The sequence below is a fragment of the Podarcis bocagei genome, assembly GCF_964188305.1.
Source record: "Podarcis bocagei genome assembly, chromosome: 3".
Lineage (NCBI taxonomy): Eukaryota > Metazoa > Chordata > Lepidosauria > Squamata > Lacertidae > Podarcis > Podarcis bocagei.
In genome coordinates, this window is record NC_138127.1 from 82,422,322 (window position 1) to 82,442,132 (window position 19,811).

A 19,811-nucleotide genomic window follows, 5' to 3' on the forward strand; every position below is an offset into this window, starting at 1 on the left:
CTGTGATGCGAGGATTTCTAATACAACAAAATTCAATAAAAAAGAGAAATCAAAATGAAAAGAAGGATAAGATCTTGGAAAAGATAAAAGAAGGAGAGAAGAAATTGAGATCTAAACCAAAGTCCCAGGAGATTTTGAGAGAGATTAAGCTATATCAGACACAATATATGGAACTGATGAACCAAGAAATAGAATGGAAGATTAGACAAATGAGACAAAAGACATTTGAATCTGCAGATAAATGTGGTAAATTTCTGGCTTGGCAATTGAAGAAAAGACAGAAATTGAATACGGTTACAAGCCTAGAAGTTGATGGAAAGAATATTTATAAACCTAATGAGATTAGAAACTGTTTCCAGAGTTACTTTAAAAAATTATACTCACAAGGGCCGCAGAAGGAAGAAGATATAGATGAGTTTCTTAAGAAACATGGATTACAAAAAATCTCTTATCAAAGTAAAGTAGATCTAAACCAGAAAATAACAGAACAAGAGATAGAAGGTGCCATTCAAAACATGCAACCGGGCAAATCTCCAGGACCAGATGGGTTGACTTCCAGATACTACAAAGCTTTGAAGGAGTGGTTGTTACAACCTTTGAAGGAAGTCTGCAATGAGATTTTGGAGGGGGAAAGGGCACCAGAATCGTGGAAAGAAGCGTATATCACACTCATACCGAAAAAAGAGACTGAAAAGACTCAGCTTAAGAACTACCGCCCTATATCGTTACTTAATGTGGATTACAAAATTTTTGCAGACATTTTGGCAAAAAGACTGAAAAAAGTATTGGTGGAAGAGATTCATAAGGACCAAGCAGGCTTTCTCCCAAAAAGGCATTTATCAGATAATGTGAGGAACATAATAGACATTTTGGAATTACTAGATGTGAACATAAACACTAAAGCAGTTCTGATATTTGTGGACGCGGAGAAAGCCTTTGACAATATTTATTGGAGTTTTATGAAAAAGAATCTTCATGGGATGGGGGTAGGCCAAGGATTTGAGAATGGTATGGGTGCAATATACTCTGAACAAAAGGCCAAGTTAATTGTAAATAACGTGATAACTGAAGAATTCAAAATAGAAAAAGGGACACGACAGGGGTGCCCAATTTCCCCATTACTTTTTATATCAGTTCTGGAGGTGTTGCTAAATATGATTAGAGGTGACCAGCTGGTTAAAGGGGTACAGGTCGGAGCTAAACAGTACAAGTTAAGGGCTTTCGCAGATGACCTAGTACTTACTTTACAAGAGCCAGACACTAGTACGAAAAGGGTTTTAGAGTTAATTCAAGAATTTGGTCAAGTTGCTGGATTTAAACTGAACAAACAAAAAACTAAGGTTTTGGAGAAAAACTTAACAGTCATGGAAAGGGAGAAGTTCCAGAATGAAACAGGCTTGACAGTGGTTAAGAAGGTGAAATACTTAGGGGTTCATATGACATCTAAGAATCTGAATTTGTTTAAAGATAACTATGAGAAATGTTGGTCAGAAGTTAAAAAGGATCTAGAAATATGGTCAAATTTGAAGCTTTCCATGTTAGGCCGAATTGCAGTTATAAAGATGAATGTATTGCCTAGAATGTTATTTCTGTTTCAAACATTGCAAATTCTTGACAAGATGGACTGTTTCAAGAGGTGGCAGAAGGACATTTCGAAATTTGTCTGGCAGGGCAAAAAGCCCAGAATAAAATTTAAGATTTTAACGGATGCAAAGGAAAGAGGGGGATTTGCCCTGCCGGACCTAAAATTGTATTATGAATCAGCAGCGTTCTGCTGGATGAAAGAATGGATGCTCCTTGAGAACACAGATATCTTGGATTTAGAAGGTTTTAATAATGTATTTGGATGGCATGCATATTTATGGTATGACAAAGTTAAAGTGCATAAGGCCTTTAAAAATCATATTGTTAGAAAAGCATTATATAATGTCTGGATTAGATATAAAGATTTGATGGAAAACAAAACTCCTAGATGGCTGTCGCCATTAGAGGCTAAAGCTGTGAAAAAACTCAATATGGAGGCCAAATGGCCAAAGTATTGGGAAATTTTGGAACAAGAGGGTGATAAATTGAAATTACAGAGTCATGAGAAATTGAAGACCAAACATTATGTTTGCAGACTGGGAACAGTTGTGGACCACCGGTATAAAATTTACGGCATGTAATGCCTTAAGAGAGAATATTATGAAAATGATTTACAGGTGGTACATGACCCCAGTCAAGCTAGTAAAAATATACCATTTGCCTGATAATAAATGTTGGAAATGCAAAGAAACTGAAGGTACCTTTTATCACCTTTGGTGGACGTGCCCGAAGATTAAGGCTTTCTGGGAAATGATATATAATGAAATGAAAAAGGTACTTAAATGTACTTTCCCTAAGAAACCAGAGGCCTTTCTCTTGGGCATTGTCGGCCAATTGGTGCCAAAGAAAGATAGAACATTTTTTATGTATGCTACAACAGCAGCAAGAATACTCATTGCAAAGTATTGGAAGACACAAGATCTACCCACTCTGGAAGAATGGCGGATGAAGGTGATAGACTACATGGGACTGGCTGAAATGACTGGCAGAATCCGTGACCAGGGGAAAGAGACGGCGGACGAAGATTGGAAGAAATTTGAAATTTATCTTAAGAAACATTGTAAAATGAATGAAAGCTAAAATGTTGAGGTTTTTAGGGGGAAAAATGGGTTTACAGCTGTAAAAGATTAAGTAAAAGAAAAGAATAAGGGATAAATCTGATAAAATTAAGTGCTAGGATTTGCTGGAATAATTTTGGGAATTGGGATGTAGAAAGGGGAGGTTTGGGGGAATCAATGAAGTAAGGTTTATAAAAAAAGTATATGAAATTACACATGTTTGTTTTTTTTTATTTGTGTGTATTGTCTATAAAAATTTTTTGTAAAACCAATAAAAAATTATATAAAAAAAGGAAGTCCTTGCATGAATTAGATGACTTCATTGGATACAACCCTTAAAATCTGATGCTCAGAAGTGGCCATAAGTAGTTGGCCAGTGGTGGTGGGGAGCAAGTGTCAATCGGGAGTGGGACTGTACTGTAGGTAGTGTTTAACCCACTGAAAATCACCATTGCACCATTTTAAGCATGTTACTTAAGAACACTTAACTGTAGCATGTAAGCAAGCTGTAATCTCTCACTCTTGGCTCCTAGCTGTAATAGAAGGGTGATAATCCATCTACTTTACAGGACTGTTATAAGAATTTAAGTAGAAATAAAGAAACAATAATGTTTGCATAGCATGTTACATAGATCATATATTTATTATTTTGGTGTAAAATGAGTCATGAGTGAATCACAGAAACTGAAATTCTCAGGGGGGCTGATATTAAGGACCTCTAGAAGATAAAATAATTGGGATAATCTTTTTTATATATTAAAAAAACATACTTTTGGAGACACCTTAAACTCTTCCAAAATGAGTAGAAGCTAAGTATCAATACAAAATTATAAAGTATTAAATATTGAACTGCCGAGCATATAGCAGCTCTCTCAGTTTCTATATACTTGTCTACACTTATGATGACATTTAATAGTCTAAACAGAAACTGTTTGATGGGGGAATTGTATGCATTCTGTGGTTGAAAACACTTAATGCAGTTTGGTGGGAAATACCCTTTGCTCTTGATTATAAAAGGAGAAAATGCAGTATTATAGTTTCCAAGGGAATTTTTTTATTTATTCCCAAAGGAATATTATTCCACAACACAAATTTGCAGCTTATTTTGCAGCATTAGCTTTTATCAGTCTTTTAAAGGGTGTTGAACTCAGGAGATCACACAGCAAGAGTTACTGAAGAAATTCTTTTGCTAAAAGGAGAGAGATGCAATTGTCAAATGCATGTGAACTGTTTTTGCAAATTCATTTTAAGCAACCTTACATATTTTATTTCAAACAAGAGTTGCTTAATTTTTTAAAAAAGCAAAAACAGTAATCTCTAAAATTTCATTTGAATTGTTAGCATGAACGTAGATAATATATATTTTAAGAAGGCTGGATCATGACTCTTAATGTACACTGCATTTAAAAATCTCAGTATCTTCTCTAGTAACACAGGTTTTGAAGCTTCCTCAAAACCTGCACAACCTGTTTGACCAGAACACAGGTTAAAGGTAAAGGTAAAGGGACCCCTGACCATTAGGTCCAGTTGTGACCGACTCTGGGGTTGCGGTGCTCATCTTGCTTTATTGGCCGAGGGAGCCGGCGTACAGCTTCCGGGTCATGTGGCCAGCATGACTAAGCCACTTCTGGCGAACCAGAGCAGCACACGGAAACACCGTTTACCTTCCCTATTTATCTACTTGCACTTTTGACGTGCTTTCCAACTGCTAGGTTGGCAGGAGCAGGGACCGAGCAAGGGGAGCTCACCCTGTTGCGGGGATTCGAACCGCCGACCTTCTGATCGGCAAGTCCTAGCCTCTGTGGTTTAACCCACAGCGCCACCCGCGTCCCTTGTGAACACAGGTTACAGTTTGCTATTGAACCTACTCTGCAGCAGTGATGTGGGTGTCTTTTTTTCCTGCACCATTGAATCCTCTCAGTGTTGCCTAACACAGATTTTCCAAGTAGTCTTCTGCATTCTGGCCTGGTGGAATCCCCAGTAGTACTCTTTGGCATATTTGCAAGATGCTTTGATCATAATGTTATTTGCATCTGCTGGTTAATACATTGTCACTAGTGAAGGTGTCCACTGTCCAGAGCACAGTCTTATCCAGCTTTATTATTATTATTTATTAAATTTGTATGGCATCCTATACCTGTAGATCTTTCAGTTGCTGGAGATTGAGGATTTATAATAAAAGATTAAAAAATACAACAACAGACACAGGATAAAATAAAAGTAGAAAGGGTTATCTAGAACTAAATCAAGGTATTGCCAACCCTGCCTGTGTCTGTTAGTCAAGAAAGTTGTGGCTAATTTTCATTTATACATGTCTCAGTTATTTGTTCACACTCTCACTTAGGCCATGATACAGGCCATCAGGGTGACTGCACCACAGTTTCCTTTTAACATATAAATTGAGAACAAAGCCAAGCTGACCACTCGAAGAAACCAGCTTCCATAAGGTACAGAGGCTCTACTGCCATCCAGTTTGAAAATGTGTCCTCAATACACCTGGGAATGACTGTCTTAGACAGTCAGAGGTTTCCTTAGGCTTCCCATAAGAAGCCTTTTTTACTAATGGAACTTAACTGAAACTCTTTTTTTGGAAGTTAAGAAAACACCTCTTGCATAAATAACATGTGCCAAACCTTCCCTTCTCCAAAATGTTCAGCACAATTAAACTCTCCCCTCCCTAAAGGAACAGATATTCCCCTGTCACTTTAGCAAGGGATGAATTGTCCCCCAACAATTGGAGGGCATTACTGTTGTTCTAGAAGTCTAGGTCATAAGTAAAAGAAACACCATACTTGATTGTGAATGGAAGCTTTTTATAAAAAAGGATTGCATTTTTTACTTTTTCTACTACAGACCAGTTTCTAAGGTTCTTCATCTCCAATGCTTAATTATGTGTCTGAAAAAAGCCACAGAATTAATCCCTGCTATGTCTAACTGAAGTGTTAATGTGCTTTCATTACTTTCTTGATTTGTTTTTGTTTATAGATGTCAGCGTTGTAATTGTCATCCTGCAGGAGCCATTAATGGAACTTGTCATCCTATTACCGGACAATGTGTGTGCAAACCATTTGTAACTGGCTCAAAATGTGACAACTGTGTTCCCAGTGCTAGTAATTTGGACGTCCACAACCTATTTGGCTGCAGTAAAAGTAAGTGGTTGTTGGTCGTAAGAGCAAATCTTTCAAATTAACTGGTTTGCTGATTGTTAGTATTAGTGTAACACTCAAAATAGCTGCTACTCACAACCTGAACTCCCTCCTCATTAATATATTAGGAGAAATATTATGTTTTGGTACTTAAGAGGCATCACATGATACTTTGCATCAAAGGCAGCATGGATTTTCGTATCAATGAAAGGAAGGAAATTATATTGATGCTCCAGTTTTCTAGACATACTGTAACTTGTGTTGGAAAATGACTTACTCTGAAAACCTCCCCTTCTTGAGCTTTATTCGGATCCCTACATTTAACAGAAGTCCTCTTCGGGCATAGTATGTCCCAGATTTCTCTATATGGGAGGGAGGATGCATTAAGAAGCCACATCCCCTGCTGCCTGCACAAAGGGCACAAACATTTATCGTGATGAAACATGCTGTCTTATGAACATTGTCTCTTGAACCCCAATTGGATTTGGTGACTCAGAGTGCCCATTTCCAGCTATGGCAAGGGTCACCCGCTATGGTCCCTTTTGGGTAGAAATGACTTGGCCATGGTACTCCATGTTCTGGTGACTTCCAGATTGGATTATTGCAATACACTCTGTGTGGCGCTGCCCTTGAGGACAGCTTGGAAACTTCTACTGGTCCAGAATACAGGGACCACATTAATGGCTGCAGTTGACTTTAAAATGCATAGAACCGTGTTCTAAAACAACTGTACAGTACTGGCTGCCGATTCAAAGTGCTCATGTTAGTATTTAAGCTCCTAAATGACTTAGGCCTTCAATACCACTTCCTTCCCTACAGACCTTCTGGGGTTTTAAGTTCCACCTTTCCAGTTTGCGGCGGCCTGGGAGAGGGCATTTTTGTGGCAGTCCCTAAGTTGTGGAATTCCCTCCTGAAAGAAGTGCCTCTGGCTTCTTCACTATGCAGCTTTCAGTAAATTCTGAAGATGCACCTCTTTACACTGGGCTTTGACACCTGAGATGTGTGTTATTGCAATCTGCTTTAGCTGTTTTTAATATTGAATTTTAAATTGTTGTAACCTGCCCTGGGACTTGTTGGTGAAGGGCAGGTAATAAATCAAATGTTGATGATGTCACATGTACAGCTTGTATGTTTGAAGGCTTCCATGACATCCTGAACGTTGGAAAATCAAGGTTCCAGGTTGTTTGGAAGCTGTTGTTTGTATGTGTGGGCTGCTACAGATGTTTGTGCTTTCTGCATAAACACCAGCAGGTAAGGCTACTCAGTGAATTCCTGCCCACAGCTCCTGTGTAGAGAAAAGTAGGAGCTGTAATGCCTTAAGAGGGTTAATGGTCCACAACAAAGTAGTTTACCTTATAACATCTACTAAATTCCCTAGGGGGCTTTACCAGGTCCCAGCCTGGGCATATTTTATTAATTTATTAAATTTACTAATAATTTCCTATGAGGCATCTCATAGCGATGTACAGTGCAATAAGAACATATAGAAACAATCACATATATAAAAACAGTTAAAGAAATTGCATATATAAAAACAATAAAAAACTTATTACCTATGAAAAAACAAAAACTACTGCACATATAAAACCAGTTTCAACTCCAATGTTTTAAAGACAGTGTAAAACCTTTATCACAGAATTTAATGGCAGAACCCCTTCTGAAATGGCCAGGGCTCCCATTCAGTTCAAAGGAGCTTATTCAGGAAAAGGTCTTGTTGGATTGTGCCTTGAAGCTGCAATCCTATATGCACTTCCCTGGGAATAAGCCCCATTGAATTCATTAAAGGCAGGTGGAGTTTACTTCTGATAATACATTTTAGGACTGCACTGTAAATTATGTAGCATAATTTAAGATAAGTAATAAAATTTAATTCTCCAAAAGATATCATGATATATATTTAAAAACAAAAATATTTCCCCATTTGTGAGTATAGACAACAGTAACATTTGCTGAGTGAAATATAGAAAGCCCATAATGCTTCAAAATCAGTTGTTTCTTTAACTTTATGGTTCTAATGTACACCATACTTGAACATCTGTGGAGGCAATGAAACTTTAGTAATAAGAGTGCAATAATCATTTCCTTCTAACACAATCACATTCCTCCAATAGCTACCAGTGTATTCTCTCTAGCAATTTTAACTTGACTTTGCTAGTATAATTGCTGCCAATTGCAAGGCTCTATTTTTAATACCTAATCTTTAGGGACAGTTATTTGTAATGGACAGGAGCAAAACACATGCTACCTTGTGAGTCTCTACATTACTTAATATACCCTGGTGTTATCCTTCCCTGTTGCATTTAAAAGAGACCAACGTACTCATTTCTATATTTATTTGAAGGATTTTTACCTTGCTCTTCAGGCAAAAGAGGTTCCCAGAATACCTTACAGAGATCTGTAATAAGACTGTTGCTCTCTTCTACTCTTCTAAGTTATATGTTTATGAAAGTAAAGTTCTTTTTTTAATATAAAGAGCCTGGAAATTGCATATCATCAAAAACTTATTTTTATATATTCACACAACATGGAAGTCCTCTGCCACCATTCATTGCTTCAGTGTTTTCTTCTCACTACATCCAGGTTCTACGTTTAAGGAAGTAGAAGGGTTAATATGTTCTCACAGTCTTAACATTTTATTCATTGTGATAATAGTTTCAAAGTGTTGTTTCAAATGGGTCAATAAAACATTTCTCTCCTCTCTTTGGAGTTGTTTTGTTTCTCTTAGGAAAATTTTTCTGGCTTTTTAAAAAGAAAACTGCATTGCTTTTAAGCCTGTAAAATTCTCTGCTGTGTTGCTTTTAAGACCGTGAAGTGTATTGTGCGTAATTTCACACCTTAAAATCAAGATCAATATATGTACACATACCCCACACTGTCCCTTCATCATACAACACAAGGAACCACAAGGTATGACTACAGTTTCTCACTTAAAAACAAAACCCTGAAACATACTGTAGTTATCTGGCCCTTATAGGATTAAATTTATTATTTAAATAATCATTTATTGTGGGAACAAGACATCACCTTTATGTATATTTTTTCCTTCTTTTTCATGCTCACTATATTCCAGCTATACACAACCAATTTTCTAAGTCTGCAAGTGAGGAGTTTTATTCATACATTAAAGGGTGTTCATGTACATATTAAAACTTAAATAAATATTTAAGATATTTAAAATGTAAAATATCTCGCAAGCCTGATAATGCTTCAAAATATATTAGCAAAGCTCGGAATAGGAATTAAGATTTAATATCTGACATCTAAGGGAAGAAAGCAGAAAAGGCAAGATGTTTCTTTTTTTAAAAGACAGTACAGTGGTACCTCACAAGACGAATGCCTCGCAAGACAAAAAACGCGCAAGACGAAAGAGTTTTCCGTTTTTTGAGTCGTTCCGCAAGACGAATTTCCCTATGGGCTTGCTTCGCAAGACGAAATGTCTTGCGAGTTCTTGCGAGTTTGTTTCCTTTTTTTAAAAGCCGCTAAGCCGTTAATAACCGCTAAGCCGTTAATAGCCGCTAATAGCCGCTAAGCCACTAAGCCGCTAATAGTCGTGCTTTGCAAGACGAAAAAACCGCAAGACGAAGAGACTTGCGGAACGGATTAATTTCGTCTTGCGAGGCACCACTGTACAGCAATCCTCTATAGTTTGGGCCTCTTCAGGGATTTTGGACTGCAACTCCCACCAGTCTCAGCTAGTATGGCTAATGGCAAGGGATCATGGGAGTTGTAGTACAAAAACTCTAGTTGACACCAGGTTGTGAGTCGACTCTATGGCTTGAGGAAATATCTTCCCCAGCCATTGTCACATGCTGAAGAATACTGTTACTGTGGTGAATTTTTTGTGGGGAAGCCTTTTAACTTGATGAGGCCCTCAGTGTTCATCGCTCATTAGAACCTTTGGCAGGGGGAAAAGCCCACCACATTTTCATTAATATGGAAAAATAATAAAAGTCATAGTAGAATATCTTTCAACTGAGTAAGTTGGTCATCTGTATTGAGTCTGCGTCAGTTTCTCCACGAGTAGCTTGCATAAATAGACATCTGAAGGGAAAACAAGCTTGTGGGTGTCTGCAGGGAATACATAGAAAAAGACCAGAATTAGGATGTGAGTGGAGAGGCAGCATGAAGCAAGGGGTCTACTTACTTCTTTCAGATGTCTCTGCATCTGTATGTTTGCTCTGTTTGCTCTGTATGTGTGCATTGTGCAGATTTTAAGCCAAAGCACACTTAAAGTGGTTCTTTAGGCAGAATTATGCTATTTTAGATGTTTTGCATAATGATTTCTAATGTACGTTGGCTTTTCTTAAGATTTTACTGGTGAAACACAGCTCTTCTGCTTCATATCATTTTCCTCTGCTAGAAGAAACTTTCTTTTCGTTTTTAAAATGCACTTCTGCTTACGAAGTTTGGTTGTCTTGATGCCTAAATGTGGCTTTTATTGTGTTGTAATCCAGCTCCTTCTCAGCAACCACCGCCAGGAGGAGAAGTTGTAAATTCTTCTGCTATCAGACTTGTTTGGAATCCACCCGATTCTCCAAATTCAAACTGGCTTGTGTACAGGCTGTATAGAAATGGGAGTAAAATCTATATGACAGAGGATAACTACCCTTACCGTGAGTGCTCATGAATACTACCTATGTATATTTCACTGTATGTATGTATGTATGTATGTATGTATGTATGTATGTATGTATTTGAATTTGTATACTACCCTTCATCCGAAGAACACAGGGCAGTTCACAGCATAAAAATACAAAATGAGAACATAAAATACATAATGAAAAAAATCAAAAATAAACCAATACCCCCCCCCCCCGCCGCCGCCAAAACCTCATATTTAAATGCCATAGAATCAGCCAAAGTCCTGGTTATAGAGAATTTTATTTCACCTGGAGCCTAAAAATATGTAATGAAGGCTGGGATGACTCAATAGAGGATGAGACTCTTAATCACAGGGTTGTGGGTTTGTGGTGCCTTCCAACTCTACTAGCCTATGATTCTGTGAGTGAATGATGAAGGAGAGCCTGCCTGGGGAGAGCATTCCACAAATGGGAAGCCACCACAGAAAAAGCCTGTTCTTGTGTTGCCATCCTCCAGACCTCTCATGGGGGAGGCACACAAAGAAGGGCCTCAGATGATGATCATAGGGTCCAGTTCAGTTCAAATGGAGGAAGGCTATCCTTGAGTTTTTGTGGCCCTGAGCCGTTTAAAACTTTATAGGTCAAAAGCAGCGCTTTGCATTGGCCTGGAATCTAATTGGCAGCCAGTGCAGTCCGGCCAGGATCGAGTAAGATGCTCAAACCATCTTGACCTGTTGAGCAACCTGACTACCAAATTCTGCACTAGCTGAAGTTTCTGAATTGTCTTCAGAGGCAGTCCTAAATATAACCTAGATGTTACCTGAGCACAGAGGAGAGAAGTTAGGCTACCCTTGTCCAGATAATGATACCTTCTAATAACATTAGGGCCCACTGGTACTCCATCCAAGACTTGCTTACAAGCCTTGCTTCCTGTAGGCAATCAGTTTAGCTCTGGTATCAAGTGATTTTACCATTTCCTGGTCAGCAGCCATATTTTCAAATGAGCAAATCCAACAAATTTAACTCCCCTTACTGACTCACTTTCATCTATACCAAGGAACAGGTAAAGTGATCTCTTTAACCACCACCACCCGCCGTGTGAATGGTAAAAGATTTTGTGGCATGGCAGCAACTTCTTCTTAAGCACCTCAGTTACTCACTCCTATGTCCTTGTGACTTGTTGTGCAGGAGAAGGGATATTAAATAAATGAAAGGCTTCACCACATCCTTTCTTGCTCATCATACTGGAGGGGAGGGGAGGGGGTTGAAGAGCCGTTTGCTATCCTCTCACCTTGAGGAAAGTGTCTTAAGTTGTATAATAGTCTGTGTAGTGGTCATTTGAATTGGGTCTGTGCTAGGTTCTAGAGGGAAAACATTATGTAGGCAGATTTGGTCTAGTCGCTTATATCTATATCACATGTTTATCTGTTCTCCAAAAAAAAGTCACGTATCCTTGAAATCACAAGTGTAAAATCATGTGAGGGAGGTCAGGCTAAGAGACTGACTGATCCAGAATCACCCCATGAACGTCATAGCTGAGCAGCGAATTAAACCCAAGTGTCTCCAGCCTAAGTCCAGCACTCTAGCCAATAGATCATTTTGGCTGTCATATGCTTGCATTGCTTTTTTTATTGCCTAGAGATTGGTAGTAGTGCACAGAATGAGTCCTGGTCCTCCAGCTGCTGAAGTCCTAAGTTTAGTACTTGCTTCAAGTTCAGATTCTGACACTTTTCTATGTACATACACTACCTTACTGAACTATTCTGGGATAAATTATGCTTTACATCTTTCATATCCTAACAAGAGTGTTTAGCAATTCAAATGTATGTCTGAGAGGTTTACTAAAGTCCCTGCTATATTCTTGGAATTGAATGGAGCAATCCTTCTAGAATAGTGTGCTGATGCCATTTCGAAATCATATTAACATCGATGAGCAGCTGCTCTTAAAACATTAACTAACTACTGGTTTCCTAATCAGAGACTGATAAAGGCTTGTTCAACAAATCATTATTTTCTAAAGCCACAACTGTTCCTTAAAAAAAAAATTACCATTCTGACATTTCCTGACAATCATGATAATTAATGATGTGAATATAATCTACTGTTTGGCATTTGAATACTAAGATAAATTTGTTAATGCTGCCAGATTCTTATGTTTATGACTATATTCTTAGTATGTGTGTAGCATCTGTAAGACACACAGGGGACACCACCTAAGTGCAACAGCGTGCATACAGGTCTTAGTACTAAATGAGAGTTTCAAATTACAAATGTAGAAGCATTGAACTTTTCAAGGAAAATTAACAGTAGTCTCCAAACCGGGCCTGATTATTTGACTGATGGCTTTGCAACATTAATGTGAAATGATTTTGAGAGTTCTTTTAGAAGGAAGGAATAGGCAATAGATGGAGAGAAAAACCCATTCTTTTTCTTCTGTAACTCTGATGCTTTCAGATAACACATTATTAAATAGTGAAGCTATTTAATACATAAAATAATGCAAAAACAACCATTACTGTTTATTAATGAAATTAAATTGATTGAGACTTTACTAAAGCAAGGAATATTTTATTCAAGTTTACCAGCGGCAGCAGAAAGCGTTGTTGGGGAAGGCCCTTACCTAATCACCCATTGGTAATTACAAAGTATCCATTATATTGTAGGTTTAATAAAATAAAAACGAGAAATTTACATGTGGCTCCTTGGGATCTGGCAACTGAAATATAACTTTTTATGTTTATATTGTAGGCATCCAGATCTTCACAGATACCTCTCTATCTCCCTATTCCTTCTATTCATACCACCTTGAGACCAGCAATGTCCATGGATCTACAAGCAGTGCAGCCTTGACATACAGAACACAGCCCGGGATACCTGTAGGAAACTTGCATTTAAACCCAGTTATTCCTGTTGGACCACACTCTGTTTCATTCAGCTGGACAAGCCTATCAAACGACTCTGGTCCAATAGAGAAATATGTACTGACATGCACTTCTTTACCTGAACTTCAGGCCTGTGACCAGTATGAAGGCTTAGAAACCTCAACAACTGTCTGGAATCTGATTCCATTTACAAAATACAGTTTTTATGTTCAAGCGTGTACCCGTGGAGGCTGTTTGCAGAGTAAGGAGGTGGCAATAGTTACTACACAGGCCCCACCTGAACAGCAGCATCCTCCAGTTGTACAAACTATCAACTCTACGTCACTGGCTATAGAATGGAACCCACCCAAAAAAGCAAATGGTAGGATTCTATTTCTTTTGCTTAAGTAGGTACAACATGTTTTGCTCATATAAGTGCATTTAAAAAATATTATTTTACAACCTTTTCTCCCGATAGGTAAGCGGGGCTGGTGAGGGGTAGGTAATGGTAAAGGGCCCCTGGATAGTTAAGTCTAGTCAAAGGTGACTATGGGGTATGGTGTTTATCTCACTTTTCAGGCCAAGGGAGCCAGCATTTGTCCACAGATAGCTTTCTGGGTCATGTGGCCAGCATGACTAAATTGCTACTGGCACATGGAGGACCACGAGAAGTGCCAGAGCGCACGGAAACACTGTTTAATTTCCTGCTGCAGTGGTACCTATTTATCTACTTGCCCTGGCATGCTTTTGAACTGCTAGGTTGGCAGAAGCTGGGCTGTCATGTGGATTTGAACTGCCAGCCTTCTGATCAGCAAGCCCAAGAGGCTCAGTGTTTTAGAGTCACCACAGCAACACCTGTGAAGGGTATGGTACCAAGGACCATAGATATAAGCAGAGTGCTTGGTGGTGTGACATTTACTTCTGGGACTAAGGTTTCCCACTCCTAATGCAAGCATTCTTAAACAAAATTTCTCTTATACATGTTGCTTTGAGATGAAAACTACATCACATAATTTGAAGTGCAATTGGAAGAGTCTAGAATCCATAGGAATTAAATTCCTCAAGCCTGTGGGAGGGCAGGTTTTGCAATGTATTATGGTTGTAGTTGTATTTATACAGTGCTATCAGTGGACAATGTTTCTACCAGTAGGTGGTACTAGAAACAGAAGTATTTTAGATCCTTTCCGGCTGACATATCTTTGGTAAACCACTGTTATTTCTAGGTATAATTATTAGATATGAACTATATATGAGAGGAACCCGACAGTCGGATGGAACACATATTCCTCCTGAAAATCGTGTTTTTGAAACAAGTGGGTGGTTCAGTCCTCACCCAGTGATAGAATCTGCCAATGAGAATGCTTTGAAACCACCTCTTACTAGCACCAACATCACTGATTTGGAGCCGTTCACAGTATATGAGTTCCGTGTTTTATCAGTCAATATGGCCGGCAGCACATTTTCTCGTTGGACGTCACAGAGAACAGCAGAGGCAGGTAATTGTTAACCGTTGTAAACTCATTTTCAAGACTTAGATTTTTCTTTCGGAATATGCTTTTCGAACATTAATCCTTGACATTGCTTGTTCATTTAAGTTTCACCTTATAAGTGCTATTATAGGATTCTTTGCTATCCTCTTAACAATTTAAATTCACTAGTATTTCCTCATAATAACTGTGCTTAAACTATACTACATTTAGAGTAGTCTTATTTACAGAGTCTTAAGACAGTATACCAGCAGTATGTCTTTATTTTATTTTGTCACATTTCTCACATATTGCCTTCGTGTCAGAGTGAGCTTTATGATGATCATTGACAGTCCACAAATGAATTCTGGAAGTAGATGTTATGGAACATGTATAGCTGCTGCCAAAAGTTAACCCTACCCCTCTGCACAGTAAATTCTACTCAAACGAAACACATAAAATGGCATCATTGTTTTGCGTATTTTTTTCCATTTCTGCCAGCAGCAGGTTGAATAGGTACGTAAAAATTTCACATGTAGTTTGTGATAGTGGATGACCTGTGGGTTTTCTGCTTTGATGGGATACATACATGGGGTGTCATAATGTCTACACCTAGGCTTATGCTGCTGCATTTAAATTAAAGACCCACTCTCCATTGAACTCGGTGTAACTGAAAAAGATGTAACTTTGTCTGGATTAGGCCCATACTTTGAAGTCTTATTTTTTCATGGGTTGATTTGAAAACATGTTTAAAAACATTTGTGGTCTCTGATCCTATTTTCATGAAATTGGTGGATGTGGTTGATGTCCAGGTTCAATCCAGTTAATTATAACTAATTAAGAACGGTTCATAAGCATAATTTTATTTTAAGAGTTGTCATATTGAATTAGCTGGTTGTTTATAATTGTACATTACTTTCTAGCCAATGATTTCTCTTTCACTTAATTTTATCTGCTAAACAGATAGGAAGTCTTCCACTATGTTGGACAAGAGTGATTTATACCTTGTTATGCTACATTTAAATGAACATTCGAGTCCCATATTTACTTACTTGGAAGTAAACCCTACCTATTTCCATTAAATTGACTCTCAGAATCATTTGGTTAAAAAAGATCATAACAATAGTCTAACTCAAGTCAACCATGTAGGTATCTCAATCCCAAAGACATTGCAGTTGAACACAAGCCCCATTGATTTCCCTCAGCTGGAACTTAACGTATGAATAAATAGCTGAAAGCCAAGGATTGTGGATTGGGCTGTTAACTTTTAAAAACCCAGCATTTTTGCTGTGGATGGATTTGTAAATGGTATTTTCCAAAAGACAACCATTTTACAGTGCCTATAGGTCTTGAAAAATGGAGGCTCATCCTGCAGCAGTCACATATGACATAATTAAACATCTCTGAAATACCAGCTATTATAATACAAGAGAAACATGTTGATTTCAAAACTGCTTAGCAATTAAATTTACTTTGACAGTGTTTAAGTGTTCAACAATTTTTCCTCTAATCAGGGTTTTCCTGGGTCGCAGAATGGCTGTGCTTTTAAAAACCCATCTGCATTATTCTGTGAAACTTATATTGTGTTTCAAATTTTAAGTGGTGGTTAGTGCACCATAAAAATAATAGATCCCATACTTTGCCTATAGGTGGGATACATTTACTTTAAATTTGTAGCATTGAAAACCATATGAAAATTCCTTTTAGACCTGAAAATTAATTTCTACAAGCTGCTTATTTAGGAATTGGATGCAAACAGCCATTTTATCAAGTTTAACAGATGGTATTTTACAAATATAGTGGGAAAACTTGCCTGACACATGTTGTTCATTTATTTTATGATAAATTAGCACATTTATTTGTGTTTTAGCTCCTGTATTCATGCCACCTCCATCAGTATTCCCTCTTTCACCATATTCTGTCAATGTATCTTGGGAAAAGCCACAAGATAATGAAGCAAGAGGAGAAGTGATGGGGTACAGCGTCAATCTAATTACTGAACAAAAAGTATTGCCAGTGTATTCTCAGGTATTATTGTTATTAGCAATCTGTTTTCTCTGCTTATTGATATATGGATGTTATAAAGTGGTCCCAGTCTTGTTGGCTATGCCAAATTCAAATTTGCCAGTGGAGCAGTGCTTGCCATCATCAAAGTGCAGTGGGGAGTATCAAAGTTGTTACTATGGCATTTTGCCCAGGGTGGAGCTGACTTTCTGTTTGTTTGTCTCCGTATGAGAGGACATGGCTTGTTCCTGGCAAATTGTTCTGAAGGGAATGTCTGATGGCTTGTATACATGAAGTCATGGTTTAATTCTGCAAGGATACCCAAGAGGTCCAGTGCAGACAAAACATTTCTTAGTCTCCTGGCCATTGTTAAGAGATCAGGAGTGGGCTGCTTGCTGGAATAAAGTAAAGGTGAAGGGACCCCTGCAATGCTCCCTCCCTATTGTGGATTTTTCCTTCCTCTTCTTTTCACTGTTCCACTGAAATAATGCCCATGTAAACTACCTTAGAGGGACACGGATGGCGCTGTGGGTTAAACCACAGAGCCTAGGACTTGCCGATCAGAAGGTCGGCAGTTTGAATCCCCACGACGGGGTAAGCTCCTGTTGCTCGGTCCCTGCTCCTGCCAACCTAGCAGTTCGAAAGCACATCAAAGTGCAAGTAGATAAATAGGTACTGCTCCGGCGGGAAGGTAAACGGCGTTTCCGTGCGCTTCTCTGGTTCACCAGAAGCGGCTTAGTCATGCTGGCCACATGACCTGGAAGCTGGCTGTGGACAAATGCCAGCTCCCTCAGCCAATAAAGCGAGATGAGCGCCGCAACCCCAGAGTCTGTCACAACTGTACCTAATGGTCAGGAGTCCCTTTACCTTTAAACTACCTTAAGGAAAATTCATTTTCTTAGTGCTAAACCCACTAGTGCTGAAATATAATTAATATTGGTGATGATACTAATAAATTTATCTGTTTGCAAGAGACAAGTCGTCTTTTTGAAATACTTGTTAGTCATCCCTCTTATTCCATGGTGATTGGATAGGTAGATTTCATCACAGAATGGTGCAATGCTTAATCTACAGTTTGTAAAAATAACCATTTCTGTTTATTTGTTTATTTATTGACAATCTGCTAAATCTGTGATTGCATAAAATCAGTGTAAGCTGCGACACCACAGTTTATATTCAATTACAATTTATATTCTAGCTCTTTGAGGTTCCTTGAAAAAGTCCTGTTTCTACTAATGGCTCTTGGCAAATGTATTAAGGTTAAAAAAGGTTTTTTAAAAATCAGCAAAAGCTAATTTCTTTTTGTTAAATGTACTTTCTTATCAGTGTAAAATAATGGAAGTGCTATCAAGATAGCTGTCTTAACTCTATTTGCTTTTTAGGTTTTGTATGTTGCTGAAGCTGATGAACAGTCCTACACAGTGGAACGACTGGAACCATACAGAATTTACTATTTTACCATTACTCTCTGCAATCAAGTTGGCTGTGTCAGCAGCGAGCCGGGAATGGGGCAAACTTTAGCAGCAGGTAAGGGAAGAGAAAAAATTGTATTGAAGTATAAATTTAGCACGTACCTTTCTAATGAGTACCATTACAGATGATCACAGGTTGATGCATAGTGACTGAGATAGGTGCTGTGTTAATACAAAGTGACTAGCTTAATTGGTATTTGTTTACCATGACAGATTAAAAACAAAACACCATGTTTTCCACATAGGCTTGCAGTGTATTGGAAAGCCTGCATGGGTTTCTTTTTCAATGAGAAGCCATTTAACATAACATTTGTTTGTTTGTTTACAGTTTCAGCACATAAAGTACATAAGCCTAATGATGTTAATAATTATTACTAGCACCTTTTGTATCAATAGCATGTTTAGCATATATATAGCATTTTACAGTTGCAAAATCATTGGCACCCTGGTCATACATCACCTATTCTTGCATTTTTGGGTAGGGGGGCCACCTAACCTGTTCACATTTTGGATGTCCTATAGCAAAACCCCACTTTCTCCTAACCGGGAGTAGTGCAGTAAGTTTTTCTGAGAGCTATATGCATGTTTGAAACCTATGAGGGGGAAACAGGTACACTTGCAAGATGTATAAATGTTCACATATTTGGATGGGGGGTGCACATGTGACCCTCTACCCACACATAGATTGGCATAATGTTTGAATATGATTTGTCTGTTTATTGCACTACAGCATACAGTAGGGACGGGGAAGATTTTTCAGCCCAAGAATCGCAACCCCTTCTAGGCAATGTTTTGGGACCCACATGTCTGTAGGAAGTACTGGAAGCAAAAGTTGGCAGAGAAATTAATGTTAATTTTACCTTTGCACAGTGGGCTTGTTCCCAATCACACTGAAACATCCCAGCAATAGGTATTATAAGAGTTTGAGGATAGATTCCAGCCACTAAGAAAATGAATTTTCCTTAAGGTAGTTTAAAGGTAAAGGGACCCCTGACCATTAGGTCCAGTCGTGACCGACTTTGGGGTTGCAGCGCTCATCTCGCTTTATTGGCCGAGGGAGCCAGCGTACAGCTTCCGGGTCATGTGGCCAGCATGACTAAGCCGCTTCTGGCAAACCAGAGCAGCGCACGGAAACGCCGTTTACCTTCCTGCTGGAGCGGTACCTATTTATCTACTTGCATTTTGACGTGCTTTCAAACTGCTAGGTTGGCAGGAGCAGGGACCGAGCAACAGGAGCTCACCCCATCGCAGGGATTCGAACCGCCGACCTTCTGATTGGGAAGTCCTAGGCTCTGTGGTTTAACCCACAGCACCACCCGCATCTGAGAACAAGATAGAAAGGCGCATTTAGTCACTGGGTCGGAACTTCCCAATCCCTGGTGTACAGAAATATACTCCTCAGCATCAGTCTCAAACACTCTGTTGAGATGTGTAATTTGGAGAATCTGTAGGTGCCAATCCTTCAAATCTTTATACCTCAGGATTCTGTAATATATTGTAATGAACAGTTTCAAAAAATAACTAATGGAATTTAGATAGGACCCTTGGCTATTATTAGTGATAAAACATCGTTTCTTGCTTATCTGTCAATTCCCTGAAAATAAATAGCTCATTGAAACCTGACAGCTTGTTTATTATTG

At 38.5% G+C, this 19,811-nt stretch overlaps 1 protein-coding gene across 5 annotated transcripts in view; it reads left to right on the forward strand.

Annotated features, from left to right (window-relative positions):
• Positions 1-19,811, forward strand: part of USH2A (usherin) — a 457,494-nt gene that overhangs the window by 90,606 nt on the left and 347,077 nt on the right. For all 5 annotated transcript variants that reach the window (XM_081185934.1, XM_081185935.1, XM_081185936.1 and 2 more), the window contains exons 15-20: positions 5,628-5,791; positions 10,243-10,401; positions 13,117-13,611; positions 14,453-14,725; positions 16,566-16,723; positions 18,082-18,226. In XM_081185934.1, the coding sequence (XP_081042060.1) occupies positions 5,628-5,791; positions 10,243-10,401; positions 13,117-13,611; positions 14,453-14,725; positions 16,566-16,723; positions 18,082-18,226 (1,394 nt within the window). The remainder of the gene's footprint in view (positions 1-5,627; positions 5,792-10,242; positions 10,402-13,116; positions 13,612-14,452; positions 14,726-16,565; positions 16,724-18,081; positions 18,227-19,811) is intronic.